Source organism: Pseudoliparis swirei, chromosome 23 (assembly GCF_029220125.1).
Source record: "Pseudoliparis swirei isolate HS2019 ecotype Mariana Trench chromosome 23, NWPU_hadal_v1, whole genome shotgun sequence".
Taxonomy (NCBI): Eukaryota; Metazoa; Chordata; class Actinopteri; order Perciformes; family Liparidae; genus Pseudoliparis; species Pseudoliparis swirei.
Genome location: NC_079410.1, coordinates 18,875,245 through 18,900,115, shown reverse-complemented (window position 1 = coordinate 18,900,115; position 24,871 = coordinate 18,875,245). Strand labels below are relative to the sequence as shown.

Sequence of the window (24,871 nt, the reverse complement as noted above, 5' to 3'; positions counted from 1 at the left end):
CCATAATGGACTGAACCAACTCTATTATTTGGGAGGGGTGAACTTCCTCGCATGGTACAACCCATGCAGAGGCTGCGGTGTCAGAATGCGGAACGTGTGTATCCCACTTTAAGAGAAGATGGACTAACGTGACAAATGTCAACAAATAAAATTCTCGACCGGCCCAGAAGTGAAGCGGCCCACCGGGAACTCTCCCGATTACCCACCCCGGGCCTGGCGTCAACGCACCGAGCCGCTAACGCAATCAGGAGGAGGTGAGCGGTGTGTGTGTGTGTGTGTGTGTGGGAAATGTCCAGTGACGTCACACTGATCCGAACACAGTAAGCAGGACTCCTCCGTAGCCTCAGAGGGGTGATGGAGGTCTGGATCGTGGCCTATAGGCCCACTACCAACTCCTCATACGCTCTGTTTATGTAACTCCGTAATGATTCCTTCTGGTCACATGGCATCTATTGTTCTGGGGATCCTCCTCTGTTGCTCTCCTGAAGGGTTCGTACCTTTTTTTCCACTGTGAAAGGTTTTTTTCTATTTTTTGGGGGGAGTGAGGTCAAAGGGTGTCGTATGTGTACAGATTGTAAAGCCCTCTGAGGCACATTCGTATTTTGTGATATTGGGCTGTACAAAATAAACTGAATGAATGTGAGCCAGAGACAATAAGTGAGACACATTTGGCCTCCACTCGGGTTATTTGTGAGAAAAAGCTGTGTTTAATTTGCAATCCGTAAAACTTGCAGTGCATGAATATTATAGAGTGTCCTCACACCTCAAAGCCCCCTGACAGCTGGTATTAGTCCTCGTGCAGGAGCCTGAAACACACACACTTTGAACCTGGTACTTAAATTAGATAATTACAGGTACAAAAATGTAGACTTTAAAAAAAAAAGAATAATAAAATATAATCTAGACATATTCCCACCAAATAGTGTCTCAGAGACAATCCTTTATGTAGCATCATTTCATTTTGGTGACGGGTGTAGTGAAGAGGTTAAATGACACAGCATGAGGCGAGGACCCTCGGGACACATCCGTGTGTGTGCGTGTGTGTGGCAGCTGTGTCTGATGTGGCCTCGGCTGCTGGTGATTGGCAATCACTCAGCAGCCGAGGTCACCCTTATAAAAGCTCCCACTCGAGAGTGGAGAGGGAGAGGTGAGCAGAGGCGCGTGATTTGCGGTCTGCTCGGTGTCGTGGGTGCGGAATAAAACATGTCTTGGAACAAACCCTCTTGCTGTCTGGCGGATCCTTGGTGCTGGTGGGGGAAACCCACGGGTAGTGGCAGTAGACCTGCTACAGTGTGTGTGTGTGTGCACACAGTATGAATCCTCTGTTCGATCATGAAAAGAGGAAGCAGAGCTTTGCTTTTGAAGCCGCTCCTGTTATCGTTGGCACTTCATCAATAAGAATTCAAATCTGCCTAAAATGAAAAGAGACAGACGTTCTCGCTCCGGCTCAGCAGGAAACACAGAATCACATTTGATTATCGCTCTCAAAGGCAGCTGCTTTTTAATCTGAACTATCTCTCATCCTGTTTTCATGAGGAGCCAAAACTCTTCATCCAGAACACACAGAAGCAGAGGAAAAGGTATTGTCCAGGGGGCGGGGCTTAGTGTTGCTGCTGTGTGTTTGGAGCGTTTAAGCTGAGTCACAAAATGAGGAAAAAAATCCATTTGTAATATAGCAAGAAGTTGATAGCAAACGACAAAGCAAATGATGTTTCACAGCGCAGATGTTACGTTATTATGTTTAACAGTCAGACATGTTTCAGCTCATGTAACATATAAATGTAGGATGGGTTAAATTCACCAAATCCCCCTCAAGCTAAAACCAGTAGACCGCGTGTTAAAATCCAAAGTGAACCACATTACAGCAGCAAAACTCAACTCTGCATATATTTAGTTTAAGACACACACAGGTAAAGAACAGGTAAGAACTTATAACAGCAGTGTGAAGGGAGAGGAGGAGCTTGGCCTGCAGCCACGCCCCCTGCTGGGGGTCTGTAGAGGTCCTGGAGGTCAGCCTGGGGGTCTGTAGAGGTCCTGGAGGTCAGCCTGGGGGTCTGTAGAGGTCCTGGAGGTCAGCCTGGGGGTCTGTAGAGGTCCTGGAGGTCAGCCTGGGGGTCTGTAGAGGTCCTGGAGGTCAGCCTGGGGCTCTGTAGAGGTCCTGGAGGTCAGCCTGGGGGTCTGTAGAGGTCCTGGAGGTCAGCCTGGGGGTCTGTAGAGGTCCTGGAGGTCCTGGAGGTCAGCCTGGGGGCCAGTAGAGGTCCTGGAGGTCAGCCTGGGGGTCTGTAGAGGTCCTGGAGGTCAGCCGTCAGTCACATGGCCCTGGAGAGAGAACACAGTCAGTCACATGGTCATCACAGGGAATGAGAGCTGTTGGAGATATTTATTTGATGTTAGTATTTAGTTATTTTATTGAGTATATTTTGGGGGTGGCTGTCGCTCAGTGGGGAGAGGGGTCGCCCTGCAACCGCAAAGTCGTCGGTTTGATCCCCATTAGTGTCCATGAGCAAGGCACTGAACTCCCAGTTGCTTCAGCCCACTGCTCCTTGAAAAACTAAGGATGAGTTAAATGCTGGGAATACACTTCATATATGTATATACCTATATGCAATATGACAATAAAAGTATGTCTTCTTTCAATTGTTTATTCATTGCTTATTTATGGTAAATATTTTTGATATTTGAATAGCTTTTTCTTATGGTGGTTTTAGTTTAGTTTAATTCATTGTTGTTGTTGTTGTTTAAATATATTTAGTCTTTTGATTGTTCACTAATTGGGTGATGCTGTGGGCACCTGTGGTTATATGAAGGAGTAGACAGGTACAGGACCAGCATGCACCTGGGTCGGCCTATGTTTTATTTGTATCAGTCTTTCTTCTTTTGTTTGTTTGCTTGTTTTCTTGAGATAAATAAATAATCAGAATCCTGAATGGACACCATAGTGCATCAGTGGAAATGTGATTGTTTTTGATTTATTGGACAAACGGCCACTACAGTAGTATTAAAACAACCGGACTGCTTTCCACACGACTGCTATTATACTATTATTTACTACTATTACTTATAACGGTAGCATCAAACATCTGTTTACGTGTCTTTATATGTCTTTGTTTACCGGGTAAACACAGAGCTGACGTGCTCGATCTGCTCACGCCAGAAGTAAAACTTCATATGAATTAGTTCCTATATGTTCTCGACAACAGCCAATCAGAAACAGCTGTGACATCACAGCCGAGCTCCTGACCGGGTCCGCTCCTCCCCAGCGGCGCGGCGCTGCCTCACGTGCGCTGCAGGGTGGCGTAGCGCGGCTGGCCGCGGTGGGCCGGGGGCGCCACGATGTCTCCGTTCCTCTGCAGGGAGGCGCACCGGTGGAAGGTCCAGTCCAGCCGGGCCTGGATGTTACTGGAGCTGTGAGCGCGCTGCATGTCCGCGGCGGGGTCGTGACCCCCGGCCTTCTTTCCGTCGGCCGGCTGCCCTCTGAAGTTGTGGTTGGCGTCGCGGCTCGGGTCGGCGCCCGCCAGCGTCCCGTTGGAGAGCGACAGCTTGGCTGAGGCGGCGCCCGCCGGCTTCTCCGGGGGCCCGTGGCCGTCGGCGCGCCGCTCGCGCCCCTTGATCGGCGACCCGGGAACGGCTTTCTTCATGAAACCGGGTTTGAAAAAAGACAGCAGGCCCTCCTGGCCCCCCCCGTCCTCCGGTTGAAGGTCTCCCTGGGTCCTGAGCGTGACCCCCGTGACCCCCGTCGGGGCCGCGGTCCTCCTCAGGGTGGAGTCTCTGCTCTGAGGCGCGCTGTGGCTGATGTGACCCGTCAGAAGACCCACTCTGTGGAGCGGGAGGTCCGGGGTCCTGCCGTGGTCCGGCCTCTCTTTCTTACATGACCTCAGCCTCAGAGAGCCATCGTCACGGTTACCCGGTCCCTGGCTCGTGCTTCTCTCCGCCCGGCTCGGCCCACCCGACATTTTGGGGGAGTGCCACGTGTCGGAGCCGGTTCTGTCCGCGCAGCTGAGGCTGCTGCCGCTCGGCGAGCTGCAGTCCTGCCCCACGTCGAGGGCTCTACCCGCGGCGCTCCTTAGCGGGGGCGTGGCTACCAGCGCTACGATGGGCTCTTTGGTGCATCGGGGGCGGCGCCCAGACTCCAGGTACTCCACCAGCTCCCCAGGCCGGGTCTGGCTCGGGTGTCTGATGCGGTCCTTGGAGCCAAACGACCAGCGCAGTGGCAGAACTTTGCCCGGAGTCTTTTTGGGCTTCGTCGGTGACCTCATGCTCACACTCCGGCCTCGGCTCCCGGGGACCACGGGCTGGGCCTCGAACCCATCTGGAGGGAAAGACACCGTAAGATACACAACCAATGCAACACGTTTAACAATATAACAATGTAGGAATACACATCTCAAGGCATAACGATACCATGTGGTGGTCTTATTGCTCATTCAAGGGTCACAACTTCTCTTTTTGTTTCCATGCCATATTTATTAAAGACATTTCAGCAAAACAAATAGCATACATTTACATTCTGTAACTACCTCTATGTCTTATAGTATATAGTTCATTGTTAGTGACAGCCTGCCATTGACAGGAAATGATGCAGCGTTACTGTTAGTACTGTTCCCTCGGAGCTGGAGGAAGTCCTGCTTATAAAACGGACCACTTCCTACAACGACTTCACGGTCAACACACACGAGTGTCCAGACGGCTGAAGCATGCTAGCGTCGCTCCTCCAGGTACCGACTTGTTTTCGGGAGGTCGTCTCCAAACACTGGCAGCTCAGGAGACTCTGGGGCCTGAATGGACCCCGCAGGTCCATGTCCTCCTGACTCCACGCTGGCCCTCTTGCTGCCCCCGGCCAGCCGGACCAGCCAGTGGTCAGAGGTGGATGAGCTGGTGGAACCTGCAGAAAGCAGATAATAACATAATAATAGGGTCGTTTGAAATTATAATTTATCCCAAAAGATTTAGAAGGCTTCCCACAGCCAGCGTCACGGTGAGATCAACACTGCCGATGAAACGTGATCACAGGATAGAATCAGTAGTTTCACCCAACTGTGAACACCCTGAAAATGACTGCTTCTGTTTTGGAAATGAAACCTTTGATGGCAGCACGTACCTTTCTTTGAGGTATCATTTTTGCAGCTTATATATAATATATATATATATATATGATTATATGTATTTTATTATATATATATTTGATTTTATATATTTGATTATAATATATATATATTTGATTATATGTATTTTATTATATATATATATTTGATTATATGTATTTGATTATATATATATATATGTATAAATCAAATAAATATATATATTTGAGCATTTGTATTTGTATATATGTATAATCAAATCAAATGCTGCTTCCTGTATATTATAAATAAACACTAAAACAACCATTTTCAAATCTAACTGGAGGAATTAAGGATTTATTTGGACCAAATTGTTGGAACAGACCGGTTTTAATGAGTTCCATCTTGTTGCTGTTGTGTCTGAGCGTGTTTTATGACTTCAGAGGAACGCCGAGCTGACCTCTCACCCCCTCCCCCCCATTCCAGTCTTCACAATAATGCACTTTTTGTTACCGCCACCGTCGTTTAATGAACCCGGTACCGTCTCGTCATCGCCTTAGTCATGGAGAAATACGTTGTTTATGAACACAAACACTGCTGCGGCTGCAAAGCATCAGCGACAGACTGTGATCACAGAGGAACGAACAACAATTCTGCAGCCCAGACTTAACGAAGCTGTGAGACGTTCAGCGACGCCCACATTACTGCCCCATCACGTCTGTGTTTCATCAGACGGACGAGAGGAAGAGTCGACATCACGAGGATCTGGAAGCACTGACCGGTCACTGAGGAGCTGGCCGACCACAGGGGGATGTGGTTCCTCCTCTGGTAGAAGAGGATGTAGGCTCCACGCGTGCACACCTCGGCTTCGGGCACCGGCTCGGCGCTGCTGTCGTCATAGCCGTACCACTGGCCGTCCACCGAGTTCCTGCAGAAGGCTGCGGTCACATGATCAAAGGTTTCACGTCACGGGAAGCTTTAAAACGCCTCTGATTCACGTCTATTGGGCAAAGGAGACTTTAATTAAAGTATATTTTGTAATGTTCTGTCATCTTTCTCACTTGGTTTTTGAATACAGCCTAAACCCACACTGGGTTTATGAGAGGCTGGTACCCCGATGTGTCCCCTCGCACTTCAGTCCCTTCACTTTGAATAACTTAAAACGGCTTCAAATTCAACTTCCTTATAATGATCCTCTCTGGTCCCTGCGCTGCCGTTCACTGTGCGTGAGAGTCACTTAAAAGGCCCAATTGAGTGACATCATGATGTGAATTGGTTCAGTTTTTTCAATCGTTGTTCCGCTTCAGGGTTTTTATGGTGGAAGGACTTTTGGTGCTTTTGTGAAGTGGATGTGAAGTTGCAGGAAACACTCCAACGAGCATCCACGTCGTCAGCTCTCACTGGGTTTAGTTTTTTTCACCCTCATAGTTTAAATAACGAGTGTTTTTGTCCCGGCTCCCATGGCAACCTGGGAGGGATGTTAACTGTGAGCGCTTACTGAGGCTTCAGGTGTCCCAAAGCTCTCTTTCTTCTTTATCTGGCAAATCGACGGTCCTATTTGATTATTTGACGACAGATCGAAGCCTGCAGTGGTTTGGGTTCTATTTTTAAACGAAACTAACGTGGCGCAGGAGTTCAGACCTTTAGGGTCACGACCCTCCAGCTTATTGCTGTCACACAACACCTCGGACTACAGCTGATGGAAAAAGCTGCAGCCGTGAGGTGATGACGCGTTTTATTTCTGATCTTTAGTCATTAGATCTGTTCCTTTACATGTTGGTCTTTATTTACTTTTTATTCCCTGTGCAAGTGGAAAAAATAACTTCATCCCGTTCATAAAAAGGTGGCATGCAAATAAAAACTACGACTCAGACCTGTGTAATGGCCGCCGTGCATCCCTCCGTGGTGGTTGCACACGGCGTACAGGTCGTACAGGAAGTCGGGAGGCGGCGGCTCGGGCCTCCGGGGCTGCGTCCAGCCGGGCGGCTGGGGGGCGTGGCTCCGGCTCACCACGTGCGGCGTCATGTCCAGGCCCGCCGGGGGGAAGTGCACGAAGGTGGTGAGCTTGTTCCGCCGCTCGCCCACCTGGCGGAAACGCTTCAGGTGGAGGATGAGGATGTCGGGCAGCGTCCACAGGCTCATCTTCACCACGCCCTGCTGCAGCTGCTGACAGTGGGGGCACTTCCAGGCGTCGTCCGGGGCCAGCTGGTGGGGGAGGAGGGAGGAGAGAGAGGGAAAGAGGAGATAGTGGAGAGGAGAGAAGAGAGGGGAGATAGTGGAGAGAGGAGAGGAGAGATAAGAGAAGAGAGAGGAGAGAGGGTAGAGGAGAGGGGAGAGGAGAGATGAAAGGTGATAGGAGAGGAGAGAGCAGAGAGGAGAGAGGAGAGGGGAGAGAGCAGAGGAGAGGGGAGAGAGCAGAGGAGAGGGGAGAGAGGAGAGAGGATAGAGGAGGGGAGAAAGGAGAGAGGAGAGGGGAGAGGAGAGATGAAAGGTGAGAGGAGAGGAGAGAGGAGAGAGGAGAGAGCAGAGAGGAGAGAGGAGAGAGGAAAGGTGAGAGGAGAGCAGAGAGGAGAGGGGAGAGAGCAGAGAGGAGAGAGGAGAGGAGAGGGGAGATGAGAGATGAAAGGTGAGAGGAGGGGAGAGAGGAGAGAGGAGAGATGAAAGGAGAGAGGAGAGAGGAGAGGAGAGAGGAGAGAGGAGAGAGGAAAGGTGAGAGGAGAGGAGAGAGGAGAGAGCAGAGAGGAGAGAGGAGAGGAGAGGAGAGATGAAAGGTGAGAGGAAGGGAGAGAGGAGAGAGGAGAGATGAAAGGAGAGAGGAGAGAGGACAGTCAACATAATGCTCTCTGGGCCAGAGACCTGACGGAGACTCTTCTGTGACTGTTCTGAGTCAACAATGTATAACGTAGATTTAATGTTAAAGCTGTTGCCATGACTACTACTTTTAAATCTATGTCCACGTCTCCCGTATGACATCTCACTCTGCAGTCATACTCAACGAGGCCTCCACTGACTTCTTTGGATCCTTTGACACCAACGACAACAACCTGAAAAACCAAAGTACCGCCCTCTTCCTGAAACTCCGCCCCCACAAAGCGCTGTGAGTGTATTCACGTTCACACACTATTGTGAAAGCAGGACAACATGTCTGCCCTCGCTACAGCACGTCTCTCGACGACATCCATCTTCATGAGGTCAGATCAGCCCCAATACATGCAAACACACAGATTTACAAACGCACACGGAACGATTCACAAATACATTCCAATGCATAAACATAAATAAATTAAGATTGGTTTGTACTCTCTTGCCGTGGCTCGATTAGCAAATTAGTTTTTTTCAACATCTGTAGACCCATCTGTAGCCAATCAGATGTCGCCTCATTTTCAACCAATCACATTAGCGTCATTTGCGCCTTAAAGGGGGTGTGTCTTATCTCTGTGGATTTACTCCATGGAAACAGTTATCTTTTCCTTCATCCACCACGTAAGAACTAACCACTAGTTCTGCTTTAAACTTGTTGAGGACATCCCACAAACATCAGGACATCAAACGCCCTCAGGTTTGGGTCCATAATATTAAAATATCATATATATATATATATACAGTATATTAATACATAACATCCCCCGTAGGCTCACACAGCTCGATTAATTTCCCCGACTCCGTCTGAGTGACTAGAGCTAGAGCAGCAGCAGTCAGATTCACCAACGGCGCAGCATCTCAACGCTGATTGGCTTTCTCCAAAAAAATCAATTATATTTCACCTTTGGCGAATGAGGCACATTTTTCGCTTCACTCTATTCGCGTAATTTTCGCATTTTTTACGAGATTTACAAGATCAAACAGAAGTTTCAATGACTTACAACAACTTGCTTGTTGTCATGACTCGTCATGGGATTGGTTGAAAATGAGGGCGACATCTGATTGGCTACAGGTAGGTCTACGTTGAAAAAAAAAATCGAGCCACGGCAGGGGAATCTCAAAAACACACAAACAAATGTGTAGCGATCCACAACAACAAAAATCTTTAATTTATTGATGTTTATGCATTTGCATACATTTGTGAATCGTTCCGTGCGTATTTGTGAATCTGTGTGTTTGTATTTGCAGTTATTGACACTGATCTGACCCCTAGACATCAGAGCCTCCGGTGTTTTGTCATGGTGGCCGTCTCTCCATCGTCTCTCACAGACCGGTTCCACTCCTCCTTCACCTCTCCGTTCCCTCTGAGAGGAATGGTTTGATGGAAAGTGAAACGCTTATTCACCACCAGCCACGCGATCAATGAAGGCCGCAAGTCGGGATCAGGGAAGCTGAAATATTATTTCCCAGGTGGACGGCAAGAGACGACACTCAAAGATTTTAAATGAGACACTGTGAAGGCGCTTCATGACGGCTGCTGCGCTCGGGTTCAACAGCTCATCATCCTGAGGTGTGAAGGAAGGGTTTTGGTCTCATTAGTGTCGGAGCGGCGTGAAAAGTGTCCTTTAATTATAAAAAACAGTGAAGTGCTGAACATGTACCCTTGAGGTGGCCTCAGAGGTGTGTGTGTGTGTGTGAGCGCATGCAGGTGTCTTCTGGGAAAAAAAGGACAAGAGATACAATAATTGTGAAATGACCTCTTCATCTTTTAAGGCTGAGGATAATAACATCGTCTCATTAATGTGTCAAAGCGTTCCTTCTCACGGGTTGAGAGGAATAATAATATTAATGTGATTACAATATGACGACGGACTTTATTAACAGTTTACAAAGTCTGCGATTCTTAAACTCCTAACTTAAGTTATCATCCGTGCATCAGGGCAAACTAGCCAACCAGCTGATGTTCCTGTGGGTCTATTAAGGGAACCGTAGACCCCCTAGGGGGTCTGGGGTCTTTATTGATATAAGACACAAGCACATATATTAATGTTGCACATCAAATTAAACAACAGGGCCTTGGCTACAAGAATCAGCCATTTAAAAAAGACTATAACAGAAAAATCAAATATAAATAAATAAATATCAAATCCCTCGACACCAAAGCATCAGCCAGATATGAGCCAAAGAACACAGGAACATAAATCGCTTTATCCTTTTAGAATCAGCAAATTATTCTTACAATTGTTGATGAGGACCATTAAAACACATTTTTCCTGGTAAATCCACACTGATATATATATGTTTATATATGTTTTTTCTTTAAAAGTTGTAAAATGCTGTATTTGGATGTATTGAACATCATGAGTAACATAGAAGTGAAATATATGGTTTGTTACATGAGAAAATTATAATACAGAGGCTTAAAAAAAGCTTGGGGCTTAAAAGGTTGAGAGGACCACTGGTCAGCCTGGACTGAGTCGGACTGCCTGCAGCGCCACCCGGTGGTGACACGAGGTAACAGCAGGCTCTCCTTCACTGTACCAGTGCTCACTCCACTGGCTCCTCCTGACTCCTTCCCCTCTGAGAGGAACGCTTTGATGAAAAGTGAAACGCTTATTTTACACCACGGTCGATGAATGCTGGACCTCGTCGGGGTCAGGGAAGATAACATATTATTTCCCAGATGGACGGCAAGAGACGCTCAAAGATTTAAAATGAGGAAAGACTCTTCCAAGGCATTTCATGTCAAACTGCTGCTACAATACAGATGAAAACTATTTTTATAGTTCTTAATTTATAAATGATATGTGGTCTAAATGTACTTTGTTGTTGTTGTTTACTGTTTGCACTTTATTCCTTTATTCCTATTATTATTCCTCACTAAATGTTGGACAAGAGACACACGAACACACTTTCTACATTATCTTCTGTATCATCTTCTTTATGTTCCACAAATGGAAAATTGACAATAAAGATGACTTTGACTTTGGTATTGATTATAATGACTCTAGAGCCCCTCAATCATCTGAAATTGTATTTTAGAAAGAGTAACTATGAGGACTGATGCATTTGTGTGTATCATGATTTTTGAGACGTGGTCACAAAAAGAGTGTAAACTCAACGTGGAAAAGAAGTTCCCGAGTATCCACAAACACGCAAAGAGAAGCTGTGAGGACCGTAGAAAACATACATGACGCGCCAACGCAGAAGCAACCGGACGGTTCCTCGTGACAGCTGATCACGAGGAGCGCTCCACGTGGCGTTGTCCTCCTGCTGCTACTGAGATGGCAGAAAACAACATCCACTATGTGTTGTACGCATAATTACCTTCGCATTGAAAATGCGGAAGGTAATGTTTTGATCGCCGTGTATTTGTATGCGTGCGTGCGTGTTATTAGCATAAGTCAAAAAGTATTAAACCGAATCGCATGAAATTTGGTGGGATGATTGGTTATTATCCGGGGACCATTTGATTAGATTTTGGGATCGATCGGGTCAAAGGTCAAGGTTAAGGTCATGAAAAGGTCAACATCTTATTTTTCCCATAGCGCGGTCAATTTGTATCCAATTGGCATGCAACTAATGCCAAAATGTTCATAATTCAATGCCCAATCTTGTGATATGCGAAGGTATGCGCTCTACCGAGTGCCAGTTCTAGTTAAAAACCTGTTTCACACTTTTTCCTGTTCAAACTGTTTTTGAGAGTCGCCAAAAAGACATTGTCTCATCAACATGTAGAGCCGCTGCAGAATGTCTCAATATGTTGCCATGAGGATCGTTTTGTGAAATACAACGGCTTGTTTTGGGCTTGTTTTGTAGCCGCCGCCTCCCTTGTCTAAGGAACAACATGCCGGTGCGTGGAGGCGACCGGGTCGGGGTCCAGGAGGCCAAGAGCATCAAAGCGCCACAGACTACCTGTTCCTCTTTGGTGTAGAGCTGGAAGCACTCGTCCAGCGTGCAGCCGTGCTGCTGCACGTGCTGCTGCTGCTGGTTCCTCACGCTGTCCGCGTCCTTCACCACCTCCTCATGGATGTTCCCGAACAGGCTGCGAGGGCACAACAGGGTGGAGAGGTCAGATACACGGCAGCAAGAGAGAGAGGAGCGCCATGGCGGTGTGTCGTAGAAAGCGACGCTCACCAGTCTTTGACTCGGTGCTCCCACTCGATGATGAGCTTCACGTGTGGTGGTCCCCCCGAGCAGCAGAGCTTCAGGGCTCTGAGGGACATAGAGGTCAAAGGTCATCCAGGGCACCGATCCATCAGCTGCTACCCATATTACCCCCAGGGTTTATGAAACCTGCTGCACTTAAAGCTCAATGTACAACCTGACTGTAAACATGTGACTGTAATGAGGCTTCTCCGCCACCAGGTGTCAGTGTTCAGCAACACACCAATGACTCGCGTTAGATGGAGACAGTCACGGTTTGATGTGTTGGGGATTTATCTGGATATGTTTAGCTTTAACATTCATTTTTCCTGGACACTTTAACCTGCTGGAAATTCACTTTGGTCACTGCCTTGTGTATATATTTTGTTTCCTCTGTATATTTAGTATTTTAGTATTTAGTAGGCTATTTAGTATTGTTATTGTGTTTTGTGTTTTGTGTTTTTTCTTCTTCTAATATGCACCCACTGCTGTGATCCTGAAATGTCCCCACTGTGGGACGAATGAAGGAGCATCTTATCTTATCTTATCTTTAAGATGCACAATATCCTTTTGTTGTGGTCACAGACCTCATAAAGATAAATACACTTGGTTCCCACAGTTGAAATCTTGCTTAGCGGAAGTTCAGACAGGAAGACATTGGGTAAAGCTGGTTCATTCACAAGCAGTCTCAGTCTTGCAGCGATTACTCCATCAGCTGATTGGGGGCGGGCCCGATGAATGAACCAACCATTTAGAGGCAGCCCAGTTGTGTAAGCCTATCACAGCGTCGTTGGTAACACTTTAAACAGGGTTCTTACACATTCTGACCAATGGATTTCCATGATTATTCCATGACTTTAAACCAAATTTCCATGACCAAACTGAAATCTCGGTATAAACATGAACAATTTAGAACATTTTGCGTATTGAGAGCGGACGCCGGCTTATATTTTGAGCGTCTTTCTTTAAAAAACATATTAATTATTTTAAACGCCGCATAAATGAACATGTGATAACAAATTTCCATGACTTTTCCAAAACTTTTATGATTTACGTTTTTTCCAGGACTTTTCCAGGCCTGGAAATGACCATTTTAAAATTCCATGACTTTTCCAGGTTTTCCATGTCCGTACGAACCCTGTTTAAAAATGTGTTCTCTGCTGCTGTCAGTTGTCGTTTCAGCTCGCGTCATTGCGACCATCCTCCACCCCAGGCTCCTCCAATCGGCATTACGGCGACGCTTCTTCGACACCACCACCAGTGTCTGGACTCCATGGGGGGATTCTGCCTGCGCAGATATCAGCATCTCTACCCCTGGTTTATCCTACGTCAGGATGGAGTCCAATCGCCAAAAAGCACTATTGCAATATGCTATTGTAATAAATGATTGTTAAACTCTAAATACCCGTCTCTCCTGATTGAACTGAAAGTAGATCCTCGATCACACCTCACTGTCCTCTTCAGATCACATCGTGAGAAGTGGATGCCGCTGAAGATAAAGCCGTGGAGTGGATCTTTAGTTGATGATGATCATGAACAGTGGTCCCCAAACTACGGCCCGCGGGCCGAATCCGGCCCGCCTCCCCATTTGGACCGGCCCCCTGAACAATACCAGAGACGCGTTCCGATTTTTTATTTTTTTTCACCTGGCCCGCTGCCGTTGAGATTGCAGTGAGACGCGGAGAAAATGTGGAGTGGTGCTCTTCGCAATAGAACATCTTTGATGGGACGTGTCGCGTCTCGGCCAATCAGCGTTCAGATGTCCACAGCGTTTGGGAAGTTAGGTTAGCTTGAATGTTAGTCCGCTACATCTGCTGCTGTCACGCTGCACGGTGTAGCGATACTAACAAAGTACCCGTACGTTAAACACGATGTGATTTAGCATATTTTTAGTGTCGATACTTCATTAAAAGAGCGATCAGAGCGCACGCGCTGCTTCGCTCCGTTAAATGTTGTCTGCATGCGCAGCGCTCACAGCGAGTGGCGCGCACATCGGTCAGCCGTGATGCGCGCACACAGGTGAGCACATTCTCACTAGCACCCCCCCCCCCCCCCGGCTGGCCCTCCAGCAGACAAGGCAAACGTTATGTGGCCCTCTCAGGAAGAAGTTTGGGGACCCCTGATCATGAAGATAAAGTAAAGCTGCCAGTGAGAGGGAAGCGAGGAGCGTCTCAAAGGTGCAAAGAGAAACGCCGTCGTGCCTCTTAACACATTGTTTTCATGACACTGAGACATATGTGACATTTAAGATATAATTAGTCACAGCAGGAACCCAGCGAACACCCTCGCTGTGGCGCCGTGATCCAGATCCTTTTGTTTATGAGAAACATAATCGCAGCGACAGCGTCAACACTTCAATGTTTAGCATCAACTCCATCTTAGTTTATCTGAGGCTGGATGACGTCAGCGGCTCATTTGGTCATGAGGACAAAAGTTACAGGATCAAAGTTATTACAATTATAAATCAGGAATGTCTGTAATCAATGTCACGGAGATCCATACGACAGTTTCCTGAGAGGTTTCACTCCACATGAGTCCACGGGAACCGGGTCTCTTTAGGTGTTTTATAAAAATAAACTGAAAGAGTTGGAGGAAGGTTCATCTGGTGGTAGAGGGTTTTCTGCCTGAGGTGCATGTGCACCTGTGTGAACGGGGATATGATGACTTGAGTCTCAGTTACTAAAACTGTGATCTTAAATATTATTACATTGTTTTCCTGTCTGTCACTGTTCTATGTTGAATGTCTGAAACTTTGTGTGATGCACTACTTATGCTGTCTTATCCAGGACACTCTAGTAAAGGAGATTTTTAATCTCAATTAGGCTTTTCCTGGTTAAATGTTTAAAAAAAATTCTTTTAAAATCACACCTGTCCCGTCATGGTGGATCTAGAGGTGAAGTAAAGGGGATTCATGGCCGTGGACCGGCTGACAGACACTTTGTTAGTGCAGTTCATTAAGCCAGAGATGAATCGGCCCTTTGCTCTGACACCTGGACACAGATAGCAGACTGTCGGGTTGACTTGAGGAGAGAGAATATTTTTCTGGCTCCTTAGAGTTCACACACCATCATCACGTTAGTTTCTAGGATACAGCGCGCTGCACGTTTGAGTTTTCAAAAGATCTCAAAAGCCTTTTTGCCACATTGGCGCCATTCAACGAATGAAGAGCTCTCAGAAAACGACACGAAAGGATTTCTCTTCGGGAGCGTGCCAACAGGCCTCCTTGACACGGCGGCTCACTCCTGCACAGTGAAAGCCGTCCCACGTGGGCCACGATGTGTGGAAGGAAGAGAAAGTCTGCATAAAAAAGAAGATACAAATCTAAACATGCGCTCCAGAACACGTGTGTGGACGAGGCCGGTCATCACGGTGGCCTGGTCTCTGGTTGTAGCTCAAGAAACACTCCATGAGATTAGAGCAGATTCATATTGCATGATTAAATAAATTGCATATATACATTTGAAAATGCCTGTGGGAACATTGGGTCATTTCAGCTTTGATAATTTGGACCATCATGGAGTTCCAACACATTTATAATAATCTAATAATGCTCTCGTCTAATAGAAGAGTGAAGTGTCCAGACAGCCAGCGATAACAGTCACTCTGGACCTCAGCTGGGGAAACATGGAGGATATTCATTCATGTGGAGAAAGTCCAAATAACCCGTCAGAGGATACAGGATTGCATGAACGGTTATTCATTTTGACTTTAAGGGCATTTGCACACAAGGACACATAAATGTCACGCATAAACAAATGAAGAATAAATGATAAATACGTGTGGACACATAAATAGAGACATAAATAAATGAAGAAATACAGAAATGTAGAAATAGATTTATTTAATGATGTCCTGTTTCGGTATAATTTATATTTATTTATTTATGTATTTATTTATACATTTATTGAAGCATTTATTTATTTATTCCTGTATTTATTTATTCATAGATTTACTTAATAATTAATATATTGATTCCTGTATATATTTATACATTTATTTAAGCATTTATTTATTTATTCCTGTATTTATCTATTTATTTATACATTTATTTAAGCATTAATGTATTTATTCCTGTACTTATTTATACATTTATTTAAGCATTAATTAATTAATTCCTGTATTTACTCATGCATTTATTTATTTATACTTAAGGTATTTTCTGTCCTCCATAGGAAGCCGCAGAGAAAGATTCAATAACAAACGCCCCCAAACTGTGCAGAACAAAAGACAAAAACAGTTAAGAGAAAATGATTTTTGTACGGTGCGCTCCGGTGAAGAAACGATTAACACATCCAGAACAGCAGGACATGTTGGAATAAGAGTCAGCAGTAAGTGTGTGTGTGTGTGTGTGTGTGTGTGTGTGTTTCCTCAGTCCTCACTCACCTGTCCACCGCGGGGTGGTAGAGCGGCCGTCCGTCCTGAGGAGACAGGTAGCTGTAGAACGCCGATCCTCCCACCGCGCGGATGTTGAACAGCACTCTGGTATTCTGGAAGAAGAAGAAGAAGAAGAATAAGTCTATCAACAACAACAACATCAACAACAAAAAAGCTTCCGGGACTTGCTTCCACATGAAGACTCCACTAAACAACGCACGTCTTGCACGTCCCTCAGGATGAATAAGTTTGCATCAAAGAGACTTCAGACCATAAAAAAGTGTGCTCATGTGGTTTCATGAACGCAACACGTGTGTGTGTGTGTGTGTAGAAGAAGAGTCTGCTTTCATCTAAAGGGACACAAAACCAAGCAGGCCAGAGTTCTAAAAGGTTTCCACTGTAGCCGTGTTCACGTTCAGCAGTCATTTCTCTCTCAAAAGATCGTCTTTCTGCAGCAGAGGATTATTTCAAGCATGTAACCTTGACCTGAGTTCCCCCTCTGGCACATTTGTTCTGAATCAGACACTCAAAAAAATAAAACACACAGCGCTGAATCGGGATCGAGTGGATGTATAAACGCTGCCCTAATCCTGTTCTCAGGCTGGACTTTATCTCACTGGACTTTATTGCCGTGAGCTGAAGCAACAACCACAAAGACAGAGGGGCAGCGAAGGAGGCATCATGAGATGGAGGAGGCATCATGAGCAGAAGGAGGCATCATGAGATGGAGGAGGCATCATGAGCTGAAGGAGGCATCATGAGCAGAAGGAGGCATCATGAGATGGAGGAGGCATCATGAGCTGAAGGAGGCATCATGAGCAGAAGGAGGCATCATGAGATGAAGGAGGCATCATGAGATGGAGGAGGCATCATGAGCAGAAGGAGGCATCATGAGCTGAAGGAGGCATCATGAGCAGAAGGAGGCATCATGAGCAGAAGGAGGCATCATGAGCAGAAGGAGGCATCATGAGCTCCAGGCCGAGCCCTGCCCCCGACATGTCGAGCTCACACGGTTCAGCGTGTGCCGCCTCCACGCCGAGCGGCGTGCGAAGCTTCTGTTGGCGTTCAGCGTGTCATCAAGAGAATAAACCCAGAGATCGTCTCAGCGCTCTCGACCGGAGCGGAAAGACAAAAAGAAAGAAACAACAAATATGTCCCTGATATCTTCTGGTGCTCAGCTGAAGCTGCGTTAGACTGGAGGAGCTTTGAAAAGAAATGAAATTCATTTCCTCTCAACCCGATGAAACCTGGTTATGTAGCTCCTGAGCTCAAAGGACAACACCCACTGAGTCATGAGAGTCATGACCAGTGGTCCCCAAACTACGGCCCGCGGGCCGGATCTGGCCCGCCTCCACATTTGGACCGGCCCCCTGAACAACACCAGAGACGCGTTCCGATTTATTATTTTTTTCACCTGGCCCGCTGCCGTTGAGATTGCAGTGAGACACGGAGAAAATGTGAAGTGGTGCTCTTCGCAATAGAACATCTTTGATGGGACGTGTCGCGTCTCGGCCAATCAGCGTTCAGATGTCCACAGCGTTTGGGAAGTTAGGTTAGCTTGAATGTTCGTCCGCTACATCTGCTGCTGTCACGCTGCACGGTGTATCGATACTAACCGTACGTTAAACACCATGTGATTTAGCATATTATTAGTATCGACCCCCCCCCCCCCCCCCCGGCTGGCCCTCCAGCAGACAAGGGAAACGTTATGTGGCCCTCTCAGGAAAAAGTTTGGGGACCCCTGGTCATGACTCATGTGAGTCCTGAGAATCCTGAGTCCTGAGAGTCATGTGAGTCATGAGAATCCTGAGTCATGAGAGTCATGTGAGTCATGAGAATCCTGAGTCCTGAGAGTCATGTGAGTCATGAGAATCCTGAGTCATGAGAGTCATGTGAGTCATGAGAATCCTGAGTCCTGAGAGTCATGTGAGTCATGAGAATCCTGAGTCATGAGAGTCATGTGAGTCACATGAGTCCTGAGAGTCCTGAGAGTCATGTGAGTCCTGAGAGTCCTTAGAGTCATGAGTCCTGAGAGTCCTGAGAGTCCTGAGAGTCACATGAGAGTCCTGAGAGTCATGAGTCCTGAGTCCTGAGAGTCATGAGTCATGAGAGTCATGAGAGTCCTGAGTCATGTGAGTCATGAGTCATGTGAGTCCTGAGAGTCATGACTTATGAGAGTCATGTGTTGTACACTGTACTCAGTACACAGTACATAATACACAGTACTCAGTACATAATACTCAGTACATAATACACAGTACTCAGTACACAGTACTCAGTACTCAGCTCACTCTGCAGCAGTTCCCACTTGATGCTGGAACAATAACAGGTGTGGTGTTGTGAGTCACTAACACCGTGTTGTCTTCTCCTCGGGGATCCACCCCGCGGAGCTGCTCCGCTCCATCACAATGTTCCGCCTGCTCACTTTTCAATCTGCTGCCTGGGAAACTAAACAAAAGCAAAGCTGCAGCGCTAGAAGACAAGAAGTGGAAAGACACCCGAATAAGTGTTCATTTACGGACGCTCATGAGGCCGACCACCCAACGAGCCCCGTGGCCCCGCCTCCTGCTCAGGAACACAGTCGTGTCCCTCAACACGGTTTATAACCCCAGGGGAATCCCTGAAAACACAAGATGTGGACAACGACCTTTCAAAAAGGGATTCGCAAATCTTCTGACTGCTCGGACACACAGACCCACCGGTCTGCACGGTCACTGTTTAACTCTCTGTGACTTTGTACAACATGTCCGGGCTGTCGAGCTTTGTCTTTCTCCACATGTTGAAGATGTTTGGGCTTAAATAACAAGACTTTATCTTGGGGAGTTTATTTATTTCACTGCATCATCTTTTTACTGTGTATTGTACATTAAAGCTCTTTCAACTGTTTATATTTTGGCCCCTGTTAGTGCCTGATTGTTTTAATTGACTTCTGTTTTGCACTTTGTGAAACTGTGTCTGTGATGAGTGCAAAATATAAATGAACCTTACTTACCTCCTTACTGTGTTAAACTCTCTAAAACCAACAATGCGATTGAGTGTGTGTAAGGAATGAGGTCATCAGTATGCGATCTGAGGTCAGCTGAAAACATTCTCAGGGTGACTCAGGGGAGATAAGCATAAAAGATATGTATTTTTTTAGGCCAACCCCGAAACGTTAGCGACTATGGAGGACTTAAAATGTCTTAAGAATAAATAAATAAATGCATGAATATATACAGGAATAAATAAATAAATGCTTAAATAAATGTATGTATAAATAAATAAATACAGGAATAAATAAATAAATCCTAAAATAAATGTATACATAAATGAATACAAGAATAAATAAATAAACGCTTAAATATATGTATAAATAAATAAATTCATACATTTATTTATACTTAAGACATTCCAAGTCCTCCATAAACGTCGCACCACAGAAAAATAATCTCTGTGGCAAACAACTGTGTGTATGACACTTACGTGTGTTGTTGTGCAAAATAATCCAGAGATAATCCAGAGATAATCATCTAAAGTAATCTAAGGCTGTACACAAACTACGCCATGGTCACATGATGTCGTCTCTTTGAGCTTTTCTAAAGACACTAGTTCAAATTCACACAGGGGGCTGTTTATTGAAGTATTTTATACCCTCTAAAAGAAGTTAAAATCTCTTAAACTGCGTTAACTTCAGGCCTCTAACACTTTGAGACGAGGGAAAAGATGCTGATGCTGATTTCTGATTCCCGTTATCGGCCATGTGATGCTCAGCCGGCGCTTTGATTGGTCTTTTCTCTTGGAAAATCTCTAGTAAAAATCAAACAATAAGTTTGAAGCATAATCAAAGAATTCTTGAGACATAAATCTGAGAGCTGCGTCTGCTGAGTGAGGAGAGAAAGCACCGGGGTACCAAATGAGTGTTTTTGATGATTGCCTAAATTCAGAAAACTGATTAAGTGCAGATTCAATCAGCGTCATGTTCAGAGGACGTTCTCAGCGTGAAATAAAAAGCTTGCATTTTTTATATATATTTAGCTTTTAGAACCTGAAATATGGAATAACGTCTACTATTACAGAGTCATGCGTCATGGTAATGAAGGAACTTCCTTCAGTGCATCAGTGTGGCTCTTTGATGGCTCCAAAAATTACTCTATAAATGAAAAAGAAATATGAAAATCCCTCTGTAATCCCAGATTTAAAAAGAGTTTAACGACCTCAATGATTCCTGATTTAGTTGTAATGTTGTTGTGTTTTTAATGCAGTGGCCAAGATTGTTTTTTGTCAACTTTAAAGTCACATTGAATTGAACTGAATTTGTTTTTAATTAAATTGACTGGAGAGACGGATAGATGAATAATCTATTTAATAATTCTCGGATTGCAGCATTTCAGCTTTGTTGTCGTTAAAAGAGCCGAGATGCTCAATAAACACAGAGTACGTGTTGGGAGGTCGACTAGGTCACATCCCAAACTGGTAAAACATGCTTACACAGGGTGTGTGTGTGTGTGTGTGGTGGTCTGGCCAGGCTCAGAGCGAGACTGCTGAGCGGAGGAGGGAACCAGTGAGGACTCGTCTCATCATCCTGTCAGCGCGTCGGCGGAGATTTAAGAGTCTCCCATGTTCCCAACTCCTCGGTCGGCTTTCAGCCCGTCTGAATCACTCTGGGTGTTCAGTGAGGAATGTTCGTGGCATTGTTTATGCCCGACGAAGCAAAAGATCTCCACTCACAACACGGGCACAGAACAGTGTTTCAATCTGTGTGTGTGTGTGTGTGTGTGTAGAGGGATTTACCTTTGTTAGTGTAAGTGACGTACGGGGCTTGGCACCATTTAATAACATAGAAACATAGACAACAGACATTTTATTACGACGAGAAAATAGTCTGTAATGGGTTGTTAGTTGTCGTGGGGACAGCTGTGGGTCAGTGGTTGGCAGGTCAACCAGGGGGTTGGCGGTTCAATCCCCGCCCTAGTGGATGCGTCCTTGAGCAAGACGCTTCACCCCGAGTTGCTCCGTGTCGACGGCGTACGAATGCAACATGATTGTAAGTCGCTTTGGATAACAGCGTCAGCTAAATGACGTGTGATGTCATAACTTTACGGGTTATGTCATAACATTTTGCCGAAGTACACGGCTGTAACGCTTTGGTGCTGCTAACGTTACGATGTCTATGGAGGACTTAAAATGACTTAAGTATAACTAAATAAATAAATAAATAAATGCATGAATAAATAAATAAATGCTTAAATAAATGTATAAATGAATAAATAAATACAGGAATAAATAAATAAATGCTTAAATAAATGTATGAATAAATATATAAATACAAGAATAAATGTATAAATAAATAAATACAGGAATGAATAAATATAAGTTATAACTCAACAGGACATCATGAAACAAATGTATTTAAAAAAAGTGCCAAGGAAGGCCACGCCCTCTTGTTTTTGAATTGCATTTTTGCTGAAGCTAAAATTAGACGGTAGCGGAAACATCCACTTGTCTGTGTGTGTGTAATTCAAAAGTACAGATTCTGTGAGAGCAAACATCTGCTCCAGCAAACCTATGTTACCCTGAACCAGCCTGGTGGTAATCACCGGCTGACAGCGCCGGGCACAAAGGAGGCCGCGACTCTCCGACACAGCTGCTGGAGACGCTGCACCCGACTGCCACCGGGTGAGGCGCGGCGGGCCGGTCGGCTGTTTCCATCCGCGACCCGCGTGCTCCTCCGCGGGGCTCGTCACTGCAGCTGTGTGATTGGAAAATCTGTTCGGCGACACGAGTGAGCAGAAACCAGCGAGAAAAACGGCCCCTCTGGCTTTTAAGTGAAGTAAATCATTGATTGGACAGCGACACGCTGTGGCGTTTACGTTTGTGTCGGAGCGACCCGCGTCGCGCGGCAGTCACGCCGGTCGGCGGCAAGTCAACAAGAGACTCGCCTGCTGAACCGTCACGACTCATTAGCACACACTGCCCTCCAGCTGCAATATATATGCTAATATATTACAAGCTACGAGAGGGAGAACGACACAATCTCTAATTGTCCTCAAATTAAAGCATTATTCAACATATAAGATGGAAAGATCTGACAAATTATAAGAAATTAGCAGTGTGTGTGTGTGTCTGTGTGTGTGTGTATCAAATCACCATGATTAAAAATATGCAGTAGCCCTAACTCCTGGTTAGCCAGCTAACTTTAGGCTTCACTCAGATGTTGCAGCATCACAATGTAAAAACTGCATTTTCATTTGCATAGTTGTAATAATACATTTATGTAATTACTGATATTAGTTGGTTCAGTGTAAAGAAGCCGATGTTTAATATATTATTGAAAAGAAAAAAGAAAAGCCACTGTGTCTCCTGTGTTGCTAAGTTCGTGTTTTAAGTGTGAACAGAAACCAGCGAGAACTATTAAATAGAAATGATTAAATAGATTATTCTTCTCTCCGTCTCTCCATTCAATTTAATTAAAAACAAATTCAGTTCCGAAAGTGTCTCCGTCTCTCTTTGACTGTTCCCTCGTGTGTCGGTGAGCCTGATAACCTGTCTGTGGTCTGGAGAGGAAACGATTCCTTTCTGCCTCCAGCTGGCGCTTTAAGCTCTCCCACCTGCACCACACAGGGCCGCTGTGTGGGCGGGCTCTTCTCCGCCCACAGCCAATCACCCTCGTCTCGGAGCAGGAGGGACGTGTCCCCGTGTCCCCGTGTCCTCGTCTCCGCCTCCAGCAGGTGCTCAAAACAAGTCTGGCCACGCGACGTCTAGTTTTTACAAGCACCATTAAAACCATTTATATTACACAGGCTGCACTGCCACTTCAGTCCAGGAGATGCATTAAATACTAAATCCACCGCTCTAGTTGGCAGTTGCAGAATTCCCAGTCGATGTCTGGGTGGGAATGAAAGCGACCTTGCTTTGGTCTTTAAAGCCAACCGCATTGTGGTGGGTAACATGTTTCAAATGGTGTGCTTCCACAACATATATATATAGAGCGTGTTGAACTTTTTCATAGTGTTATATTAGGCTTACATTACATCTACAAAGATGACTCAGATGGCACACACACACACACACACACACACACACACACACACACACACACACACACACACACACACACACACACACACACACACACACACACACACACACACACACACACACACACACACACACACACACGCACACACGCACACACACCTCCCTGAGAAGAGGTTCAAGAACGCCAGACGTAGATAGACACAGCGGCCTTGTGCTGGTCGAGTATTAACCGGTAGAGAGGAGACTGCAGAGCGAGGAACGGGAGGTTTAGACAAAAGAACGATAAGAGAGACGAGGGAAAAGACGTCAGCAGGAAAACCTCCACATTCCTTAAAGTAACCGGCTTGGACTGGGACAGGGGTCAAAACTGAGAGACGAGAAATAATATGTAATGAGGGAGTGGACGGAGGACATGCAGTGAGTGTGATGGTGTAAATGTTACGTCAATGTGTTTGTTCGGCAGTTGGGAGAGACAGATGTGGAGGAGGTTGTTGTCTTTAATAACCCAGCTCAGGTTCATTTGTGAAACTGTTGGTGACGAATAAATCTACGTGAAGTGAACTCTGATCCAAACTCTGTGTGTCCTGTGGGTGATTACTGAGGGCCAGTGTGTGAGTATCCTGTGTGTGAGTATCCTGTGTGTGTGTGTGTGTGTGTGTGTGTGTATCCTGTGGCGTCTCACCAGCAGTCAGATAGGAGAGGTACAGGTTTATATGATCAGGTCAAGAGATGAGTCAGCATGGACCAGGAAGGAATAAATCCAGCCACAACAGCATCCACCTGCAGATCCTCTGAGCTGTGCTTCCTGTCAGATTGTGGGAGTCTGAAACGCCCTCCAGTGTTTCGTTTCTATCCCCCTGAAGCTGAGCGTCACGTCGGCTGTGCGGAGCATACCTGCGCCTGAGCCCCGTTGATCATCAGGTAATAAAGCTTGCTGAGGACGCTCTGCTGCAGCTGGTCCCAGGAGATGGATCGGTCCTCCCTCATCAGGAAAGGAGGTCCAAACCTTGAACAAGGAATGAGGAAGAAAAAACAAGGTTTACACACAACGCCTCTGCTCCACAGCCACGCACCCCCCTCCTCCTATTGTAATGTAAATAATAATGCATTAACGTTATCGACACGAGGGCATCGTTCTCATTATGGCAGCACGGAGACGGATAATAAGGGGTGAAAATAGATGATGAGGAGAGGCACACGCATCCCTCTGAAAGGATGGGTCACATGACACATTCACCATAATACCCATTTAATTGAGGGCAGCCCTCCATTGTATGCTGGAGATTTATTAGTGTGAGACCATGTGAGCTTGCATGTGCATAAAGAGACACACACACACACACACACACACAGTGCTTGACTCTGGGATGCTAATATACGGCAGATTAATCAGAGGAGTAATGGATGAGAAG

General features: G+C 45.9%; 1 protein-coding gene across 2 annotated transcripts in view; it reads right to left on the bottom strand.

The window, feature by feature from the left end:
• Positions 1–2,219: 2,219 nt before the first annotated feature.
• The window catches only part of usp43b (ubiquitin specific peptidase 43b), a 78,907-nt gene continuing 56,255 nt past the window's right edge, over positions 2,220–24,871 (bottom strand). Inside the window, exons 8-16 of one of the 2 annotated variants that reach the window (XM_056406135.1) lie at positions 24,354–24,465; positions 16,452–16,555; positions 12,060–12,137; positions 11,838–11,967; positions 6,935–7,265; positions 5,840–5,998; positions 4,724–4,882; positions 3,242–4,309; positions 2,220–2,319 (exon numbers count right to left, since the gene is read on the bottom strand). In XM_056406135.1, coding sequence (XP_056262110.1) covers positions 3,276–4,309; positions 4,724–4,882; positions 5,840–5,998; positions 6,935–7,265; positions 11,838–11,967; positions 12,060–12,137; positions 16,452–16,555; positions 24,354–24,465 — 2,107 coding nt within the window. In that variant the 3' untranslated portion in view covers positions 2,220–2,319; positions 3,242–3,275. The remainder of the gene's footprint in view (positions 2,320–3,241; positions 4,310–4,723; positions 4,883–5,839; positions 5,999–6,934; positions 7,266–11,837; positions 11,968–12,059; positions 12,138–16,451; positions 16,556–24,353; positions 24,466–24,871) is intronic. The other variant, XM_056406134.1, reaches the window with a different exon arrangement.